Here is a 21183-nt window from a genome sequence, read left to right as displayed (position 1 = left end):
AGTCAATGAGAAAAAATATGTACAGATCCAGAATCAACAAATGTACCCCCTGGGGGTAAATTTACCCCAGGTTGGGAACCCTTGCTGTGGACTCTCTCCAACCAGCCAATGTGATGAGGGTCCCACCCTCTCCCACCTATTCAGTGACTTCCTGACCCCACCCTCTTCTGGGTAACATTTCTCTTCTCGCCTCTTCTCCCCCCCCCCCCCCCCCCCATCTATTAATGATGCATCTCTGTTCTTTTACTTCCCACTGGTGCCCATCATAAAATAAAGACAGCTATTAAAAGCTGCAGTAACTCAGCGCGTCAGGCAGCATCTCTGGAGAAAATGTTTAGGTGACGTTTCGGGTCAAGGCCCTTATTCAGACAATATATATAGGAGGCGTCTGAAAGGACAGTCGGGGTCCCTGGACATGCGCTGTGGTGAAATGATTCTGAAACCGATTTACCCGTCTTCATTTGCTCCCACGGTATTTGACCGTTTTGGCTTCTGGACCTATCAGTGATGCTGAAGTGTTCGCCAACACTCTACACTATCTCCTCAATTAATCGAATCAACTATGATAAATGAAAATCTGAAGAATGCTCCCATCCGAAAACATCGTCTGTCCGTGGTGTGCGGTAGTTTTGCTGTCTTACAGCGCCAGAGATATGGGATCGATTCTGACTACGGATCTTTGTACGTTCTCCCCGTGACATATGTGGGTTTTCGGGTTACCTATCACATTGAAGACGTTCAGGTTGGTAGGTTAATTGGCTTGGTACAATTGTAAATTGTCCCCAGTGCGTAGGATAGTGCTCGCTGGTCGGCGAGTATTCGGTGGGCAGAAGGGCCTGTTTCCGCGCTGTGTCTCTAAAACTAAAGGATGACAAACAACAACTTTCTGGGCTTTCTGCTGCATTAAACAGCAGCGGCCACCGCGCCAGAGCGGCGCCAATTCCCACATCTTCAAAGTGATAGGTAACCCGAAAACCTACATAGGTCACGGGGAGAACGTACGAAGATCCGTAGTCAGGATCAAAGATCCGCTATAAGATCTTTGCTCCGACTGGCAGCTGATCACTTCCGGGTTTGAAATCCACCGAGGAAATGCCTGATCCGCGGAAAACAGCGGCCAAGAAGGGCGCAAAGAAAGCTTTGCCGAAATCCGCAGTCAAAGGGGGCAAGAAGCGCGGGAAGTCGAGGAAGGAGAGTTATTCCATCTACATCTACAAAGTGATGAAGCAGGTTCACCCGGATACCGGCATCTCCTCCAAGGCCATGGGCATCACGAACTCGTTCGTGAACGATATTTTGGAGGCTTCCCGCCTGGCGCATTATAACAAGCGGGCGACCATCAGCTCCCGAGAGATTCAGACCGCGGTGCGCCTGCTTCTTCCCGGGGAGCTGGCCAAGCACGCCGTGTCGGAAGGGACAAAGGCGGCGACCAAGTACACCAGTTCCAAATAAAGATCCACACATTGTTGAAAAAGCACCCAAAACCCAACGGCTCTTTTTAGAGCCACCCACATTTTCGCAGAAAGAGTTGTACTAATGTTTCGACATTGAATCGCAGCAGAATTGTTTCAGGATATTTTTGCTTGGCGAATTATTTCACATTCTGTTTAGTGATTAAATTAAATTCCAATATACGCGGGATATTCCCGGTATCCATGTTGCGTTCCTGTCCATCAAACAGAAGTAAAACTCCTTTCCCTTCACGTCAGCTTGTCCGTCATAAGCCAGTCTGAAGAAGGGTTTCGCCCCGAAAAGTTGCCTATTTTCTTCGCTCCACGGATGCTGCTTCACCCGCTGAGTTTCTCCAGTAGTTTTAAGTTGTGCCACGGCCAGCCGATTAGTGCTGTCGTTGCTGTTTTATTGTCTTCATCTTTATAATTGTTCTGAATTGCATTTTTACTCGGCAATTCGTCCACAGTCTTTCAAGGAGGAACATTTCACACTGTCGCCCATATTCCGATTTTTGTGAAAATGAACCAGACTATAATCCGAGACCGTTTACATAGTGACCGATCGCTAATTGATGCCGAGGATCGTTTTTTGTAATCGGTTAACGGCCCAAATAAATCGTAAATTAAATGTGTTGTGCTGTATTGCCCGGGGTTCAAGGTGGTCAACAATCAAGAGTATTTAATTGTCATATGTACCGTGAACGGAACAATGAGATTCTTACTCGCAGCAGTATAATTAACATCTTAACGCAATGCACTTACATAAAAAATGATAATGAAAAAAGCAATGATTATGTGATGTAGCAAATTGTATTGACATACAGATTTATAGTTTGGCGGCTATTTCAAAGTTCGAGTTTTGGAGGGACTGGCAGTTATTTTCAGCGCTTTTCTGTTGTGGGTTTTGATTGGTAGATAAAACAGTTCTGTGATTGGGTCATTCTTCACACCAATGAGATCATGTCCTTTTTCACCAATCACCAGCGGTTCTCTGGATTCCTCAAACAGGTATAAGAAAGGCGAGTCTGTGATCATTTTCTCATTCTGCGTGAACAAAACATCAGGAGATGTCTGGACGAGGAAAAACCAGCGGCAAAGCTCGGGCCAAGGCCAAGTCTCGCTCGTCCCGGGCTGGACTGCAGTTCCCGGTCGGTCGTGTTCATAGGCACTTGAGGAAAGGCAACTATGCTAAGCGGGTGGGTGCAGGAGCCCCTGTCTATCTGGCTGCTGTGCTCGAGTATCTGACGGCTGAAATCCTCGAGCTGGCCGGCAACGCGGCCCGGGACAACAAGAAGAGCCGCATCATCCCCAGACATCTGCAGCTGGCCGTCCGCAACGACGAGGAGCTCAACAAGCTGCTGGGAGGGGTGACCATCGCTCAGGGCGGTGTGTTGCCCAATATCCAGGCCGTGCTGTTGCCCAAGAAAACCGGCGCAGCGGGCAAGTAAGCGAGAGAAACTCAACATAGTGACACAAAGGCTCTTTTCAGAGCCACTCACCATGTCTATGAAAGGGCTGATTATCGATTATGCTTAGTGCGGGACAAATGTTCCTTGTTGTCGAAAACCGACTGCACATTGAGTTGTCTACACGGTGGCGGAGCCAGAGACCCTGGTTCGATCCTGACTACGGGCGCTTGCATGTACGCAGTTTGTACGTTGTCCCCGTTTCATCCCACACAAAAAGGTTGTAAGTTCATTGGTTTGATATAAATGTTTAAAACCATATGTTTTTCAAACACTTATCATTTGTAGGATAGTGTTCATGTGTGAGGATCGCTAGTCGGTGCGGACTCGCTGGTCCGAAGCGTCAGTTTCCGCGTTGTACCTCAAAACTAAACATGAAACAGCGGTTGGCTGATGCGGGAAGTTACATTAAGGCAGATATTCCTCAGAACATTGGCAGCGGCCGACAGTAAGAGATCCTCCTCGAAACCAACTCCGTTTCCCTCTCACCTACAGAACAATTAATGCAGCAATACTAAAATCGACTCAAGGTTTCTCTCCGAAAACAGCGACTAATATCCAGCCTCGGGCAGAGCTGAATTCCTTCAGTTTCGCTAGCGGATCAGTAATCCGCACCGCATACGATTTATGGGGACATTAGAGTCGATATAAATTGATGGAAACGATATTATGATAACATTTGCCTCTGTTTAGTTTGCACTGAAATTGACCGGCAATTACACTGCAGTCTTTTCTCCGATTGACTGAGCTCCGACCGCCGGAGAGAGGAGAGAAGCAGCGAGAGCTAGTATTGGCTGGAAGTAAGTGATTCAAAGGGAAAGAAGATTTAAAAAGAGCGCCAAAGGCCCAGGTACATGTAATTTAATAATTAGCCCTTAATTAGATGTGTGTGTGAACAAATAACAAATAGTACAAATACTATAGTATTTCGTAGTTCAGAGCTTATTCGTTGTGTTTAATAACCCCCCCACTGGCATCCCCACCTCAAGACGTTGCGTCCACCTGGCTATAGGATGCTTCCCCTCCCGAAGCCGCACCCATCGCCCGCTGCAGGACACCCCCTCCCTCATCAGCCCACGAGAGCCTCCGCTTGAAGCCGTCCCCCTCTCTCGGCTGCAAGACGTTTGCCACCCCCGGGGTGGAAGATTGCAACCTTCACGTGGTCCGCCCTGTTTCGAATAATGCAATCAACTCGACGTGCACAAACAGAAGTTCAAATAGAACAAGTTGTCCACAAATTCTTCAGTGAGTCCAGAGGATTGAGAATTACAACAAATTACAACCGCACAATCTCTCTATATTAAAATTGTCTCTTTTTTATCAACAGCAAATAGCCATCAAGAGGCAGTGAGCAGCAAAACACAATAAGAAAGAACTTAATAATTCTCATCATTAACATTTAAATTGTTCTTGTATTTTAAGACTAATTCACAATTTAAACTTTAATAAATCCTTTTTCCATTTTTCATGCCTGCATGTTCTTTATCACAATGGGAACCTAATAGGCAGGAATGGCTGCTCTGTGGGAGAGCTGCTAAGAGTGCATGGGGGGAGGTTGTAGGGAGATGGACTGAATGTGTGGGGGGGAGGGGAATGGCAAGGAGCAGAGTGGGGGGGATAAAGGGAGGAGGGGTGACTGAATGAACTGCCAGCATACCAGGCGTGAGTGACTGCACTGCCAGCCCACAAGCCATGAGTAAGTGAATTGCCAGCCCACGAGCCGTGAGTAAGTGAACTGCCAGCAAGCCAGCTGTAAGTGACTGAACTGCCAGCCCACCAGCCGTAAGTGACTGAACTGCCAGCCCAATAATCCATTCAGTCCAACCTCTCCCCCTTCTCTCTCACAGTCTGTCACCTGTTTTGGGCAGAATTTCTGTCAGTTTCTCAGCTGCCAGCATGGCAGGTCCGAGTGACTGTACTGCCAGGTCTCAGTGACTGAACTGCCAGCCCAAGAATCCATTCGGCCCACAATGTCTCTACTAGCCCTCTGGAAACCAGTACCTTTGGCCCACAACACCCATACTAGTGCAACAGAAAGCCCCCCCCCCCCCCCCCCCACTGGTGAGCAATATTGGAATTGGTGGAGAGCTGGAATATTGCGGTGGGTGATCAGCCCTCCCGTGTGATGCTGGGACCCAACGGGTCCCACTTAGTCTAGTACATTATAAATGTGTGAATGTGGTTTAGCCACAGCACCCTTCACTTAATCCCGATCCATTTACAATACAGACTGTGAGTGAATTAATTATCTGATAGGAGATTCTGGGAATGTAACCTCCCATTAATTTCACCTGCTAACCATTTGAAACAAATACGATTCATAGAACATAACAGCGGTTGGATTTTTGTGCAAAGGGGATTAGGTTATGGACAGGTTATTTTTCATATACCGGGGTCAAATCCTCACTTAGGTGTAAAAGTTGGTTCAGCGAAAGGACCGGGAACTTGTAGTGATCTTTTTAAGAAGTGAGATTTCAGGGGACTTACAACAAAGGAGGTTACAGTTAATACATCATGTTCACCACAGCAATTAAACCACATCAACAGCAGCAAAATGCAAATGCAGTACCTTGTTCATATTAGTCTGCTCTATATGTAACATTGTGGGTGAAATATTTGGAGACAGGGACAAGCTGAGAGGGAATAAGAAGATAAAGTTTCCGTGTCAGTGCAGAGGGTGGGAACGTAACAGCAACACCAGGACTGTGAGAAGAACCACAAAATTTAGAACTCAATGGAGGAGGACAAAGGGGTTAATTAAGAGGGTGGAAAAAGAGCATGAATGAAAGCTTGCGGGAATATAAAAACGGACTGTAAAAGCTTCTTTAGATATGTAAAAAGGATCAGATTAGTGAAAACAAATGTAGGTCCCTTATAAGCAGAGACAGATGAATTTATAATGGAGAAACAAGGAAATTACAGAACAGTTAAATGAGTACTTTAGTTCTGTCATCTCTAAGGAAGACACAAACAATCTCCCAGAAATACTAGGGGACCGAGGATCTAGTGGGAGGGAGGAACTGAAAGAAATCCACATTAGTCAGGAAATGGTGTTAGGTAAACTGTTGAATTGAATTGAATTGAATTGAATACCTTTATTTGTCATTCAGACCTTTCGGTCTGAACGAAATGCTGTTGGGACTGGAGGCAATAAATCCTCAGGGCCTGATGGTCTACATCCCAGTGTACTCAAGGAGGTGTACCCCAGAAATCATGGATGCATTGGTGACCATTTTCCAATTTTAACTCAACTCTGGATCAGTTCCTGTGTACTGGAGGGTAGCAAAACGTGAAACTGGGTACGGATTTTAGATGATCATCCGTGGTCATAATGATGGTGGTGCTGGCTCGAAGGGCCGAATGGCCTAGTCCTTCACCTTTTTCTATGTTTCTCACTTTAGGTAGCCCCAGCATTCTCTCTCGCTCTATACCTCTCCCACCTTAGACGCACTAGCTTCTTAGCTAAGAATGGCCTGTCTCTTTTATCATTGTTTCTTTTTTGCATATCTTTCATTCATTGTTCTTTACCTTTCCATATTGCTTGTTTCCCTTTTCCCTAACCAGCCTGAAGAAGGGTCTAGACTTGAAATGTCACCCTCTCCAGAAATGCTGCCTGTGCCACTGAGTTACTCCAGCTTTTTGTGTCTATGGACTGGGCAGTGTTCATCCATTTGTGCAATCATCTTTGATTCTGGTCGTTCAAGTTGCTGAACCAGGCGATGATGCAACCATCTCCATGTTCTCCACTGTATGTTCTCCACTGTACACCTGTTGAAATTAAATAACGTATTTGTTGACATACTGAATTTACCCAGTCTTAGAAGTAGAAACATTGATGCACTTTCTTTCTGATTGTATCAATGTGCTGGGGCCAGGACAGATCTTCAGAAATATGCATGCCCAGGAATTTGATACAGTTGCATATGGATGTGCAGAGTCCCAGTTCCCTGAGCTTGGTCTTGGACTGTGGCTGATTTCCCTTTGTCCATCTCCCTGCTGTCAGTGCTGGAGCTGTACTGGGCAGTCTCCATGCAGTTCTGAGGTGGTTTGTGCAGGTCTGTGCCCTTACAGTGTTGGGAGTGGCTGGTGCAAATCTCTCAGACTACAGGCTGTGTGGTCTGTACTGGGCTGTGACTTCACAATGTCTTTATCTGTACACGAGGGGTTGGTGTTGGAAATCTGTTGCCCCACAGGGAAGTGTGAGGTCCATGTCATTACATTATTGTGCGGTGTGATGGTCAAATAGTGTGTTTTCCAGGCCTGTCTCCTTGCAGTACAGTGCAGGGAAGTTTTATTGTTTCCTGTTGGTACACGTGACAATAATAAACCTAAATCTTTTTAATTCACACAGTGAGTGCCAGTCATCTGTCATTGTATAAAATACAAGTCATAAAGTGATAGAGCTGTACAGCATGGAAACTTTGTCCAAACCAACTAAGTTGACATATTGGGCTAGTCTCTTTTACCAACTTTTGGCCCATATCCCTCTAAAATCTTCCTGGCCTTGTATCTGTCCAAATGTCATAATTGTATCCACTCCAATAGATTCTTCCGGAAGCTCATTCCAGATGTGGACGACACTCTGAATAAAAGAGTTGCCTTGAGGTTTCTCTTGAGTTTATCTCATTTCACCTTCACCGTGTGCCTTTTTTATGAATCCTCTACCCTGGGGGGAAAACTGTTCATTCAGTTTATCCTGACCATCAGTTTCAGGTACACATCAAAATGGTCACTGTTTAGCCTTCAATGCTGCAAAGTAAAAAGGCCCAGCCGATCCATCCACTCCCTGTAATGCAAGCCCAGGTAACATATGGTGCATCTCTTCTGTACTGGTTCCAATTTAATGACATTCTTGTAAAAGCTGGGCGACCAGAACTACATACAATACTGCAATCATGGTCTCACCAACGACTTGTGCAGCTGCATCATGATGTGGCAACATTTGTACTCTATATCCTTCCCAGTGAAGTAAAACATGCAAAACACCGCCTACACCGCACTGTCCACCTGACTCACCATTTTCAGGGAGCTGTACACCCAGATCTCTATGTTCTGCCACACGCTTCAGGGTCCTACCATTTATGTGCAAGTCTTGCCCATTGTTTCATGGACCAAAATGCAACATCTCTTATTTGCCATCTGCCCATCCTAGGTGAGGAGGATGTTGGTGGAAGTCATTTAAACACAGAGAATCACTGTTCATACCGCTTCACAAGCTAAACATCAGGTGGTGTTCCTCCAACGTCCAGACGGAAAGGTAAATTATTGCCGGCCCTGATTTGTCCCGGTCTTTTCTCGCCTCCAATTTTCCACGCCCTCCCCATTCCCTCCTCAATTTCCCCACACCCCCTCCCCAATTTCAGGCTGAAGAAGGGTTGCGAACAAAAAAGTCACCTATCCCTTTTCCCCCGAGATGCTGGTTACTCCTGCACTTTGTGTCTATCTTTATTATGAAACAGCATCTGCAGCTCCTTATTTCTACCAGTTCAACACAGGGATTAGCAGGATGCTAAATTTAAATTCTGTTGTTGATTGACGGTTGGAAATGACTTTACTTCGTCTTAGTTCCTCCCACTGTTGAGTGCATTGTGCAGCAAGCTTTCGCCATTCTGTTTGTTTATGTGCAACGTATTCCACCCTCGATAGGTTTGTGTCCCGGGTTTCCAAATCCTTCTGTAATTTCCGCCTCCATGTGAGTTTTGGTCGGCCTTTTTTTCTTCTTCCGTCAGGTTGCCAGGTCATTGCTATCTTAGATGCACGATCTGGTGACATTCTGAGTACATGCCCTACAAATTTCATCTTGCGTACCTCTATGTCCTGGCTGAGAGGCTTTGTTGCAGTTTCCCGGTAGATATCCTCATTTGTGATGTGGTCCCTGTAGCTAGTCTTCAGGATCTTCCTCAAGCAACGTTGTTGGAATGCATTCAATTTATTTTTCATCTTCACATTGATTTTCCATGTCTCACTGGCAGAGAGGGCTGTAGGGAGGATTACAGACTGGAAGAGCTTGAGCTTTAGCATCTTGGATATCCCGCCAGTAGAACATAATGCCTGCATTTTTCTGAAGACTGATTTACCAATTTTCTGAAGACTGATTTATCAGCTTTACCAATTCGGGAGTTGATGTCGATCTCTACATCTCCATCTACTGTGAACATGCTGCCAAGAAAGGTAAATTTGTGGCGTTCAGTTGGTCTATTGGCTGCTGGTTAACCAGACTGATTCCTGGGATGTCAGGACTTTCATATAGAGAAAGATTGTATAGACTTGGCTTGTACTCGCTAGAATTTAGAAGATTGAGGTGGGATCTTATAGAAACTTACAACATTCTTAAGGGGTTGGACCGGCTAGATGCAGGAAGATTGTTCCGATGTTGGGGAAGTCCAGAACAGGGGGTCACAGTTTAAGGATAAGGGGGAAATCTTTTTGGACCGAGATGAGAAAAACATTTTTCACACAGAGAGTGGTGAATTTCTGGAATTCTGTGCCACGGAAGGTAGTTGAGGCCAGTTCATTGGCTATATTTAAGAGAGAGTTAGATGTGGCCCTTGTGGCTAAAGGTATCAGGGGGTATGGAGAGAAGGCAGGTACAGGATCCTGCACCTATCTTCTATGTCTTTGTCTTCTGGCAGCTGATGGTTAATCCAACCTTTGATGCATTCTCCTCCAAAGCTGATATCTCTTTAAGGACGTGTCTCGTCTCTGCTGGTATTGCAATGTCATCGGCAAAATCTAGGTCTTTGGGACGTCTTCCTGTTGCAAAATGGGCGATTCTAAAAAACCGAGGGCGGAGCTGGAAGATGAGAGACGTCCCTCTTTCTGTCTGTCACTCTGATTCTGCCTTTTCCCCTCCTTCCTCTTTCTCTGCATTTCCCCTGCAGGTCGGGGCGCTGCGTATAAAAGAAGACCGCAATAGGCAGCTTGTCACTGAGCAGCGACTCGAGTGAAGCAGCATCATGTCTGGCAGAGGGAAAGGTGGCAAAGGATTAGGCAAAGGCGGAGCAAAGCGGCACCGCAAAGTGCTTCGCGATAACATCCAGGGCATCACCAAGCCAGCTATCCGCCGCCTGGCTCGGCGTGGTGGGGTCAAGCGGATCTCGGGTCTGATCTACGAGGAGACCCGCGGGGTGTTGAAGGTTTTCCTGGAGAATGTGATCAGGGACGCGGTCACCTACACCGAGCACGCCAAGCGCAAGACTGTCACTGCCATGGATGTGGTGTACGCTCTGAAACGACAGGGCCGCACTCTCTACGGGTTCGGCGGCTAAATAACTACCCCCTTTATTCCAACACAAAACAAAGGCTCTTCTAAGAGCCGCCCACAGCCTCACAGAGGGAGCAGTGACCACGAGATCTGATTAATTATAATTTGTTATAGGTTAACCGGGGGCGATGAGATTTTCAATTAATTATATTGCATCCTGCAGCAGTCAATGTGTTCCTGTAAATGAACATTTTGTTACATTGGTGATCGGTTGTACTGTTGTGGAGTGGTCTACTGGTATCGAACAGTCTGGGTGGCATTAGGTCATGAAGACAGGACTTGCTACATGGAGACACAGATTCGTGTCGGCGAAATGTCGCCTATTCCTTCCCTCCACAAACTCCACAAATGCTGTTTGACCGGTTAAGTTATTTCCAGTAATTGAAGTCGTCACACAGATGAAAGTAGATTAAATTTTCCCTCTGCGGATTGATAAATTTTCCCTCATTCGACCTTTCTGATATTCCCCAGCTCCCCACTCACCGGGTGTTTCATACGACAGCGGATAAACAGAACGGAAATATCCCGCGTTGCCGGCCAGCTCGACGATTTCAGCCGTCAAATATTTGAGCAGAGCAGCCAGATAGACCGTGGCTCCGGCACCCACCCGCTCACCATAGTTGCCTTTTCTCTAGGAGTCTGTGATCACGGCCCACCGGGATTTGCAGTCTAGCTCGGGACGAGCGTGACTTTGGCTTGGTCTTGGCTTTGCCTCCGGTTTTCCCTCGTCCAGTCAATTTGCACAAACTTCTGCGGAAAGAGAATGTGGAAATGAAAGATCCTATAGGATCTTTGGTGGAAATTCTCCTGCACTGGCCCTGCTTGTAGCTTCTAGGGAGGAATGTGGTGGGGCGCTTACCATTGGTGGGGCAGCGCTTCATCTCATTGGTAATATGAAATAGGCCAATCGTAGAGCTGCCTCGTTCTCCAATGACCAGACGCCAATAGGAAAACAACCGTCGCTCCACAAAAGAACTGACATTTGGAAAGCCCGCCCAAAAATAAAAGATATTTTACAATACAATACAATACAATACAATTTATTTGTTTTCATTTGAAACTCTTGAGGTTCAAACGAAATTTGGTTTATGCAGTCATACACACAAGAAAAACGAACCAAGACACAACACAATTTACACAAACATCCATCACAATGAATCTCTCCTCACTGTGATGGAAGGCAAAGTCTTATCTCTCCCATGCACTCCTCCCGATGTCAGAGTCAAAGTCCCCGGCGGGCGATGGTAAGTGTCCTGCGGCAAATAAAGCCACGCCGGGCGATGCAAGGCCGCGCTCCAGGTCTTGGAGTTGGAGCTGCCGGCGGGCGCTAGCAAGTCCCACGGCCGTTAAAGCCGCGCCGGGCGATGTAGGGCCCCGCTCCAGGTACTCTTCAACCTCGCAACTCAGAAGCCCCGAAAAGCGGTCTCCCACCAGGGACCCTTAGACTTTAAGAAATTAATTACATATTTATGTATAATGGATCCCCGCATTCACAGTTATTCTATGCTGACCCACCTACATTACACACCAAGTGTGAATTAGTTTCATGGTGAGAGACTCCTAGGAATGCATTCTTACTATTTTAAACCGCTAACCTATGGGAACAAGATCGCTCTTTGCATAAATATCTGGACTTTCAGAAGGCTTTCGACAAGGTCCCACATAAGAGATTAGTATACAAACTGTTGGCTTTCTACTCACTCCCGGGTCACTGCTCTCACTGTGAGGCTCTGGGTGGCTCAGAAGAGTCTTTATATTGTGTTTGAACAGTCATAAAGCACAAGATACATGAAGCATGAAATTAAAGTGGCGGAATGAAATGATTGGGGATGTGCAAATATTTGGGGATGGGGGGGAGGGAAGCCAGTCTACCTCAAGACAGAAAGGGGAGGAGTTGTACAGTCTGATAGCCACAGGGAAGAAGGATATCCTCAGGCGTGCTGTACTGCATCATGGTTGAACCAGTCTGTTGCTGAAGGTGGTGCTCAAGTCAGGTTGTCACATGTGTCATGGAGAGGGTGAGCTGTATTGTTCAAGATGCTCCGTAGGTGAGTAGCATCCTCCCCGCCAACACCACCTCTTATGAATCCAACTCTGCCCCCAGGTCGGAGCTAGCCTTCCTGATGAGTTTGTTAATCCTGTTGACGTCTGCGGCCTTCGCCCTGCTGCCCCAACACACACCAGCAAAGAGGTTGGCACTGGCTACCACCGTTGCTAGGAAATCGGGTGATTCAATCCACACCACCCAACAACGTTGTTGAAAACACCTCTGTATTCAGCTTCTCTCTCCTCACTAATGCAGCCCACAATTGTAGAGTCATCCGAAAACTTCTGCAGGTGGCAGGAGTCCGAGTTATATCTGAAGTCCGTGGTGTAGATGTTGAACAGGAAGGGAGAGAGGACTGTCCCCTGTGAGCCCCTCGTGTTGCTCACTACCATGTCCGAGACATAATTCTGTAGCCTGACATTGTGGTCATCCAGTCAGGTAGTTGGTGAGCCAGGACACTAATGGAGCATCCACACATATCATCGTCAATTTGCTGCCTAGCAGTGCAGGCCGGATGGTGGTAAAGTCACTGGATAAGTTAAAAAACATGACTCTCACATTGTTTCCTGGCTTCATGGAGACATTTTGGTGTAAAATCTGCAACTGGGGAAGTAAAATAGAAACTGTTTTCTCAAGACGGAAACTTGAACAAAATAAAATCTTGTTTCCAAGGCAGTAGCAATGAAAAAGATCAGCGAAAAATTAATGAAAGAGATCAAGAACAAAGTAAGAGGCGAGTGATGCAGCCAGTCAGAATCGTGTAAAGAGTAAACATTCTGGTGAGATAAAATAAAACGGAAATTTATTGAGAAGGTGAGCGGTGATTCCGTGCAAAGTGAGTCTGAGGGGCAATGGTGGTAAATCATTGACAGCAGAGTGAGTGGGAATCACTACCAGGTAAGTAAGTCGAGGAAGCGACCGAAAACGGTTCCTCCCTGTTCACCCCCACCCACCCTACACAAGACCCACCAAGAGACACCTAACTAACATTTAGGCACACCCAAAAACCCCAAAAAAGTTAAAATAACGAATACGCCGCTGGCAGGGCAGCCAGCTCGCTGCGTTCCCACCGACCGAGGGCTCTCAAGACTCAAGAACGTTTAATTGTCACTAGACCAAGTGCAGACCCATTGGGTCTGCTCCCACAATGTGAGGTCCTACCACTCACCAGTTCCCCCAATCCAAGCTGTTCCCCCAACGCAATATTGCACCACTCACTCATAGCCCGCAGCTACGCAGGCGCGAGTTATTTTTCCTCATCCACCAGCACTCCTTCCTCCTCCTCTTCAGCCTCCCTCTTCAATCTCTAGAGAGGGAGGTGGGTACAGAGGGAGGTGGGCTAGAGAGGGAGGGGTGGTAGCATAAACACTGCCCAGGCCATCACTGACTCTGACCTCCCCATCATCGAAGGGATCTATCGTAGTCGCTACCTCAAAAAGGCAGCCAAAATCATCAAAGTCCCACACCATTCTGGCCACACACTCATCTCACCAATGCCATCGGGAAGAAGGTACAGGAGCCTGAGAACTGTAACATCCAGGTTCAGTAACAGCAACCTCCCTACAGCCATCAGGCTATTAAACATTGCTACCTCAAAAGTTGTGAACTACAATAGACGATTATTATAATTATTATTGCACCTGTGTCCACTGTTGTTTATCATCTATGTCCATCATTTGGATGATTCTACAATTGTCATGGTTAGCAAGTGAACGGATGACAAATTAGCGGTATCGTGGACAGTGAATAAAGTTATCTAATATTGACACTGGGTCTAAGTCAGCTTTGACAGAGGCCCAAGTAATGGCAAATGGAACTTAAGAGTCAAGTCAAGAGTGTTTTATTGTCATGTGTCCCAGATAAAACAATGACATTCTTATGTGCTGCAGTACAACAGAATATGGAATCATAATAAATAATATAACTAAAACTCAGAAATAAAACAAACATGTCAAAGAGGATTCTCTTCAACTTCTACAGGTGCACAGTAGAGAGCATACTGACTGGCGCATTGTGGCCTGGTTCGGCAACTTGAACGTCCAGGAGCGGTAAAGACTGAAATCTCCGTAATGTTCTCAGGAAGTAGAGGCGCGGATGTGCTTTCTTTATGATTGCATCAGTGTGCTGGGTCCAGGAAATCGGCATGACCAGGAATTTGAAGTTTTTGACTCAATGATGTAAACAGGATTGTGGGGTGTCAACCTTCCTCTTCCAAAGTCCACAATCAGTTATTTCGTTTTACAGATATTGAGAGCCAGGCTGTTGTGCCAGCAGCATATGGTCAGTCCCTCAATCGCACTTTTACACTCTGACTCTTCACCATCTGTAATTCAAGCCACAACGGTGGTGTCATCAGCGAACCTGAAAATGGAATTTGCATTATGTCCGGCTATCACCAACTATTTGTTCTGGTACAAATACATTGATTCTATGATAAGCGCCACACCAACGTCTCTACTTCAAAGAATGCCAAATAAATCTAGCGGTTCTCCAATGACTGGCAATTTCTGCTGATGCACCACCATAGAAATAATGTATCCACAAGCATCATGGATTGCAGGTCTGTCCAGGATATCAATAAAATGCAGAGAGTTGTGGAAACAGCCCAGTCCAACACAAACCAACCTGCTCCATCAACTTAATCTACACTTCACCCTGCTTCGGGAAAGCAAGCAACATAATCCAAGGACCACTCATAACCTGGTCATTTTATCTCGTCTCCTCTGCTGTCAGGTGAAGAATATGACAGTTTGAAAGCACATACCACCAGATTCAAGATTAGCTATTCGCCCACTGTTATCAGACACTTGAACAGACCTTTCATATGTTTCAAATCTTCCAATCCACCTCGTTGTGGCCCCTTGCACTTTGTTTCCTTTTTACACTCATGTATTTTGTGACTGTACGATGTGCCTGCATTATATACAAAATAAACGTTGTCACAGTATATTGCTACGTGACAATAATAAACCAACTCCACAGACTGAGATGACAAAGGCCCGAAGTTCACAGAGATCTTAGGGCCCTGCTCCCTGATTTACAACAATACGCAAGCAGACGCAGAAGGAATCAGTGAATTAGTGAACTTAACAGGTTACCTGATGTAGGGGAGGGAGGTTGCAGAAAGCTGCAAGTATAACAGGGTTATACTGGTAGGCGATTTAAACTTCTGGGACTGTCATAGATTCGAGGCTATGGAAGGGGTGGAATTCCAGGAAAGATTTTGCGAATAATATGTCAAAAGTGCTTGACAGAGAGGCGACCCTGGGTCTCCTATTGGGAGATTAGGCAGAGCAAGTGACTGAAGAGTCGGTGGGGAGACAGTGACCATAATATTATCCGTTAAAAAAAAGTAAATAAATTACATTTCAGACATACAGTGAGTTGTTGAAACCACAACTGGAGTTTGTGTCCGGTGTTGGACTGTTTAAAAATGCAGGGTCGCTCATGTAAGAAAGAGACGAGACGAAATCTAATCCTGGGATCAGAGACTCTGATGAGATACTGAGTTGGATGATCAGTCATGATCATATTGAATGGCGGTGCAGGCTCGAAGGGCCGAATGGCCTACTCCTGCACCTAATTTCTATGTTTCTATGTTTCTATGAGCGGCGGCTTCAGCAAGTTTTACTGAACTGGAAAACTACACGTAACACCCGAGAATCCACAGCATGGGTCGAGCGGAGAGGTAATCCCACCCTGGGAACTGTGCAACGGACCAACTGTCTGAGCTGTGAATGTGTAGATGTGAACATTGTGTCAGAGAGTGTATTAAAGGGGCGGGCGGCTCAGACTGATGTCACTGTGTTTGTGGGTCCGAACACTTGGACGGATTTCCCAGCCCCTCTGGTGAAAAATGTGAATATATCAGTGGCACCGAATAGCCCCACTTCCCAGCTCAGTCGTGAAGTGGGAATTAACCGCAAAGTTTACGTTGGTTTCGATATTTCTGTCGAAAAGCAGCGAGCATATCAGTTATGTTGACAGATAACGCGCTCAGTGCATCAGTGAAACGGGGCTAAATGGAAAGCGCTGCCTTTAATTCGTATCAGACTTACTCTACAATAAACATTCCGGTCTCAGAGATGTACCGAGGCCAGTTTTGGTCTCCGAAGTGTCCGAATTTAATTGGAATTACATGATTTTTGAAGACAGAGAAACACAGCGAGGCGGAGGGGCCGGGAGTTGACAGCAGGATGTCTCCGCCCCGTCCGCTCGCTGCCTTTAAGTTGCTCAGTGCCGCCGCCACTCGCTTCATTTCTCACTCAGTTCTGAGTGTGAGAGAGAGCTTGTGCATAGTTGCCGATATGACGGAGACCGCAGCCGCTGAAGCGGTTCCTCAAGCCGTCCCCACCGCTCAAACTAAGAGTCCCAAGAAGAAGAAGCCGCCCGCCCGGAGCAAGGCAGCCGGTCTCAAGCTGGGCGAACAGATCGACAAGCTTGTGGCGGATTGCCGCGATCGCAGAGGGTTGTCTTTATTTGCGATAAAGAAGGGTCTGGCCGCCAACAGCGTCGATGTGGACAAGTGCCGCCACCTGATCAAGATGTGCATCAAGAGGAGATTAGCAAACGGTTTACTGGTCCAGAACAAGGGCTCCTTCAAGACCGGCAAGGGAGAAGCGGCCGTGAAATCAGTAAAGAAAGCGAAGGTTCCAGCAGCCAAGACATCCAAGAGCAAGAAACCGACGGCCAAGAAACCCCCGACCAAGAAATCACTGGTAAAACAATCTACCCCCAAGAAACTAGCGATCAAGAAAGTTGAGGCCAAGAAACCAGCGGTCAAGAAAGTTGGGGCCAAGAAACCAGCGGTCAAGAAAGTTGGGGCCAAGAAACCAGCGGTCAAGAAAGTTGGGGCCAAGAAACCAGCGGTCAAGAAAGCTTCCACTAAGAAAGTTGAGGTGAAGAAAGCATCGCCCAAGAAGGCGGCGCCGAAAATACCCAAAAAGGTAGCAAAGAAGCCGGTAAAACGCCAGGTGAAGGCGAAATCCAAGAAGGCAGCGACCAAAAAGTGAAATAAAAGACGCTGTCTGTAAAGACCAGAACCCAACGGCTCTTTTAAGAGCCACCCACATATATCAGGAAAGAGCTGATCTAAACTCAAGCGATCCCGGGACCAGGCTCAGTGCGAGGCGGAAATCATTACAATTAACCCGGGATTCATCGTCCTAAGTCGCTGTCCCTCTCTTCCCACCCCCCTCTCTCTATGATTAGGGATGCGGTCACCGACACTGAGCACGCCAAGCGTAACTGCCGTGGATGTGAAGTTACGCTCTGAAGAAAGTCACAAACAGCTAAACTCAGCCGGTCAGGCGGCATCTCTGGAGCGATGGAATGGGTGACGTTTCGGTTCGAGCCCCTTCTTCAGACGCTCTTGTAAGGCTCTTAGAGCCAACCACAGAGAGAGCAGTGACCCGGGATGAAAGTGGATGCAGATTGCGATGTACTTTAATAAAACCTTTCGTTCAACCACTGAACACAAATGTTTAGCTTGTTCATTAGAGATGCAAAGAATATCGACAGCCGACAGTAAAAGATCATACACAAGGCGATGTCAGTTTCCCTTTTACCTATGTACCTCGTGATTAATGCAACAACAGGAGGGTCGACTCCAAACCGTTCCCCGGGTAACAGTTGTTTATTTCCAGTCACGGGCAGAGACAAATTCCCTCTGCACCGGGTTCCGGTCTAAATCCGCGCCGCATATTCGGTCAATTATTTAAGGGAGAAGTTTAAGTGAATTTGATATCAAATTGACAGAATCTGAATGAATTCTGAATTATAAAACAAAAGACTGGCCTCGTTTACCGGCTGCTACGAAATTGGCGGGCAATTTGAAAATGGATCCTCAGCCAATAACACTCATAGAATGTGTGCTCTCTGGTTGGCTGAGCTTCCCCCACCCCACCCGCAGGTCACAAATCTCGGTATCGCCTCTCCCCCCCTCCCCCCTCTCGCCTCAGACCTTCTGAAACAACCGCCTGGTGCTGACAAACCTGCAGCCACTCGCAGGGATGGGACACCGTGAGTGACATCTCTGCTCCACCCATTCAGAAGCTGTGGGCCGGCCCTTCACCAACGCTTTAAAAGCAGGTCCCAGAGCCGGCTCCGTCATTCAGTCCCTGTATTTCACACTGTGCTCCCACTGTTGAAGGAGAATGGCCCGGACCAAGCAGACAGCGCGCAAATCGACCGGAGGGAAAGCTCCTCGCAAACAGCTGGCGACCAAAGCGGCGCGGAAGAGCGCTCCAGCCACGGGCGGAGTGAAGAAGCCTCATCGTTACAGACCCGGCACCGTGGCTCTGAGGGAGATCCGGCGCTACCAGAAATCCACCGAGTTGCTCATCCGCAAACTGCCCTTCCAGCGCCTGGTGCGGGAGATCGCTCAGGACTTCAAGACCGACCTGCGCTTCCAGAGCTCGGCCGTCATGGCCCTGCAGGAGGCCAGCGAGGCTTACCTGGTGGGGCTCTTTGAGGACACCAACCTGTGCGCAATCCACGCCAAGCGAGTCACCATCATGCCCAAAGACATCCAGCTGGCCCGCCGCATCCGCGGGGAGCGCGCCTAAACTCCACCTCACCACCAACAACAAACGGCTCTTTTAAGAGCCACTAATCCGGCAGAAGAAGGAGCTGGGGCTTTATGTTTGATGTCCTGTTACATTAATGTTCTGTTCTTTACAAAGGCTCTTTTCAGAGCCACCTACAGTGTATCAAAGGGCTGAGCACCGGCTGGGTATTTCCTTTCAGTGGATCGCTTCCTATGTCTTGTGTGGACGCGCCTCCACTCGCGCGTCTTGTTATAAACCACCCGGGCTTACTCTCACTCCGCGTTACGTCCTCATGAATAAAGCCAACATCTACAGCAAACAACGATCCACTACTGTCCCGGTTCCAGAATCACAGATGTATGTTGTCCACCAACAACAAACGGCTCTTTTAAGAGCCACTAATCCAGCAGAAGAAAGCTGTGGCTTTCTAATGTCCTTTTACATCAATGTTCTGTTCTTTCTGCGGGGTTTGATCTGAATTGATGCCGCAGAGACTGCTGCTGAGTGGAGTCTGACTTCAGTGATTCAAGTGTAACTGGTTTCGATGTAAATGCCAACACGGCTCATAATGGTGTGTACACGACCAGCCCCTGTTCGCTCTGCGCCCCCTTGTCTCACGCGCTCCGGGTTCAAGGACAACAAACGCCTTTATTACGCACTTTCCACGCGCGCCCCTCAGTCGCTGATCAGTCCTTCCACAGACACTGAGTTACACCATCTCCATAATGATGAGGCCGGTTGGAGGGACAAAGGCGGCGACCACATACTCCAACTCCAAGTAACGACCCACACAGCGCTGACGCTGCTAACGGAAATCCTAATGGCTCTGCTCACGCACGGTCTCACTGAAAGTGTTGTGTTGATATTTGGACACCGCATTGATGCAACTGGTTCGATATATCATTCGCAGGCGATAGTTCTCCTTCTGTTTAATTTGATCAAATTAGCCGTCCAAACCAGGTATAATCTAGATGCAAGTACATTCCTGCCCACCTCATCGCCCGCTGAGTTTCTCCAGCATTTTTGTCTACCGTCAATATGTCGTTTATGCAAAGAGCGATCTTGTTTCCATAGGTTAGCGGTTTAAAATAGTAAGAATGCATTCCTAGGAGTCTCTCACCATGAAACTAATTCACACTCGGTGTGTTTTGTAGGTGGGTCAGCATAGAATTACTGTGGATGCGGGGATCCATTATCATACATAAATGTGTAATTTATTTCTGCAAGTCTAAGGTATTGCTGAAAATATATGTTATTTTTGGGCGGGCTTTTCAAATGTCAGTTCTTTTGTGGAGCGACGGTTGTTTTCCTATTGGCGTCTGGTCATTGGAGAACGAGGCAGCTCTACGATTGGCCTATTTCATATTACCAATGAGATGAAGCGCTGCGCCACCAATGGTAAGCGCCCCACCACATTCCTCTCTAGAAGCTACAAGCAGGGCCAGTGCAGGAGTATTTCCACCAAAGATCCTCTAGGATCTTTCATTTCCACATTCTCTTTCCGCAGAAGTTTGTGGAAATTGACTGGACGAGGGAAAACCAGAAGCAAATCCAAGGCCAAGCCTAAATCACGCTCGTCCCGAGCTAGACTGCAATTCCCGGTGGGCCGTGTTCACAGGCTCCTCGATAAAAGGCAACTATGGTGAGCGGGTGGGTGCCGGAGCCCCGGTCTATCTGGCTGCTCTGCTCGAATATTTGACGGCTGAAATCGTCGAGCTGGCCGGCTGGCAACAAGAAGACCTGCATCATCTGCAGCTGGCCGTCCCCAACGACGAGGAGCTCCGCAAGTAGCTGGGAGACGTGTCCATTGCTCAAGGCGCGTACAGCTATGATCATTGGTGCTGCCTAATATCCAGGCCGTGTTGTTGCCCAAGAGCAAGCAAATCAGCGAAACGTCAATCTAACGACCCAACGGCTCTTTTCAGAGCAACCCACCGTGTCTGTCGAAGCGCTGAATACCATCTGGGGTGGACGCGGGGTATTTCCGTTCGGTCTTGACAACACTTCACAACTAATCAGGAAATCAGTAATCGATCACCAATGATCATTTACAGGAACACGTTGACTGCTGCAGGATGCAATATAATTCATTGAAAATCTCATCGGTCCCAGTTAACCTGTAAAAAATTATAATTAATCAGATCTCGTGGTCACTGCTCCCTCTGTGAGGTTGTGGGCGGTTCTTAGAAGAGCCTTTGTTTTGTGTTGGAATAAAGGGGGTCGTTATTTAGCCGCCGAACCCGTAGAGTGCGGCCCTGTCGTTTCAGAGCGTACACCACATCCATGGCAATGACCATCTTGCGCTTGGCGTGCTCGGTGTAGGTGCCGCTTTGCTCCGCCTTTGCCTAATCCTTTGCCTCCTTTCCCTCTGCCAGACATGATGCTGCTTTACTCGAGTCGCTGCTCA

General features: G+C 47.3%; 5 protein-coding genes across 5 annotated transcripts; all 5 read left to right on the top strand.

Annotated features, from left to right (window-relative positions):
- Positions 1–1173: 1173 nt before the first annotated feature.
- Positions 1174–1703, top strand: LOC116968485 (histone H2B 1/2-like). Its single transcript, XM_033015254.1, has one exon. The coding sequence runs from the start codon at positions 1222–1224 to the stop codon at positions 1450–1452; it is 231 nt and encodes a 76-aa protein (XP_032871145.1). The 5' UTR covers positions 1174–1221; the 3' UTR covers positions 1453–1703.
- A 781-nt stretch (positions 1704–2484) lies between these two features.
- LOC116968480 (histone H2AX-like) lies at positions 2485–2917 on the top strand. Its single transcript, XM_033015248.1, has one exon. The coding sequence runs from the start codon at positions 2519–2521 to the stop codon at positions 2897–2899; it is 381 nt and encodes a 126-aa protein (XP_032871139.1). The 5' UTR covers positions 2485–2518; the 3' UTR covers positions 2900–2917.
- Positions 2918–9844: 6927 nt separating this feature from the next.
- LOC116968484 (histone H4) lies at positions 9845–10298 on the top strand. The gene has a single exon (XM_033015252.1). The coding sequence runs from the start codon at positions 9874–9876 to the stop codon at positions 10183–10185; it is 312 nt and encodes a 103-aa protein (XP_032871143.1). The 5' UTR covers positions 9845–9873; the 3' UTR covers positions 10186–10298.
- A 6192-nt stretch (positions 10299–16490) lies between these two features.
- On the top strand, positions 16491–17431 carry LOC116968475 (histone H1-like). Its single transcript, XM_033015242.1, has one exon. The coding sequence runs from the start codon at positions 16536–16538 to the stop codon at positions 17238–17240; it is 705 nt and encodes a 234-aa protein (XP_032871133.1). The 5' UTR covers positions 16491–16535; the 3' UTR covers positions 17241–17431.
- Positions 17432–18307: 876 nt separating this feature from the next.
- On the top strand, positions 18308–18841 carry LOC116968476 (histone H3). The gene has a single exon (XM_033015243.1). The coding sequence runs from the start codon at positions 18384–18386 to the stop codon at positions 18792–18794; it is 411 nt and encodes a 136-aa protein (XP_032871134.1). The 5' UTR covers positions 18308–18383; the 3' UTR covers positions 18795–18841.
- The last annotated feature ends 2342 nt before the right edge of the window (positions 18842–21183 follow it).

Source organism: Amblyraja radiata, chromosome 45 (genome assembly GCF_010909765.2).
Source record: "Amblyraja radiata isolate CabotCenter1 chromosome 45, sAmbRad1.1.pri, whole genome shotgun sequence".
Lineage (NCBI taxonomy): Eukaryota > Metazoa > Chordata > Chondrichthyes > Rajiformes > Rajidae > Amblyraja > Amblyraja radiata.
The sequence above is the reverse complement of the archived record's forward strand: the minus strand, read 5'-3'. Positions and strand labels throughout refer to the sequence as shown.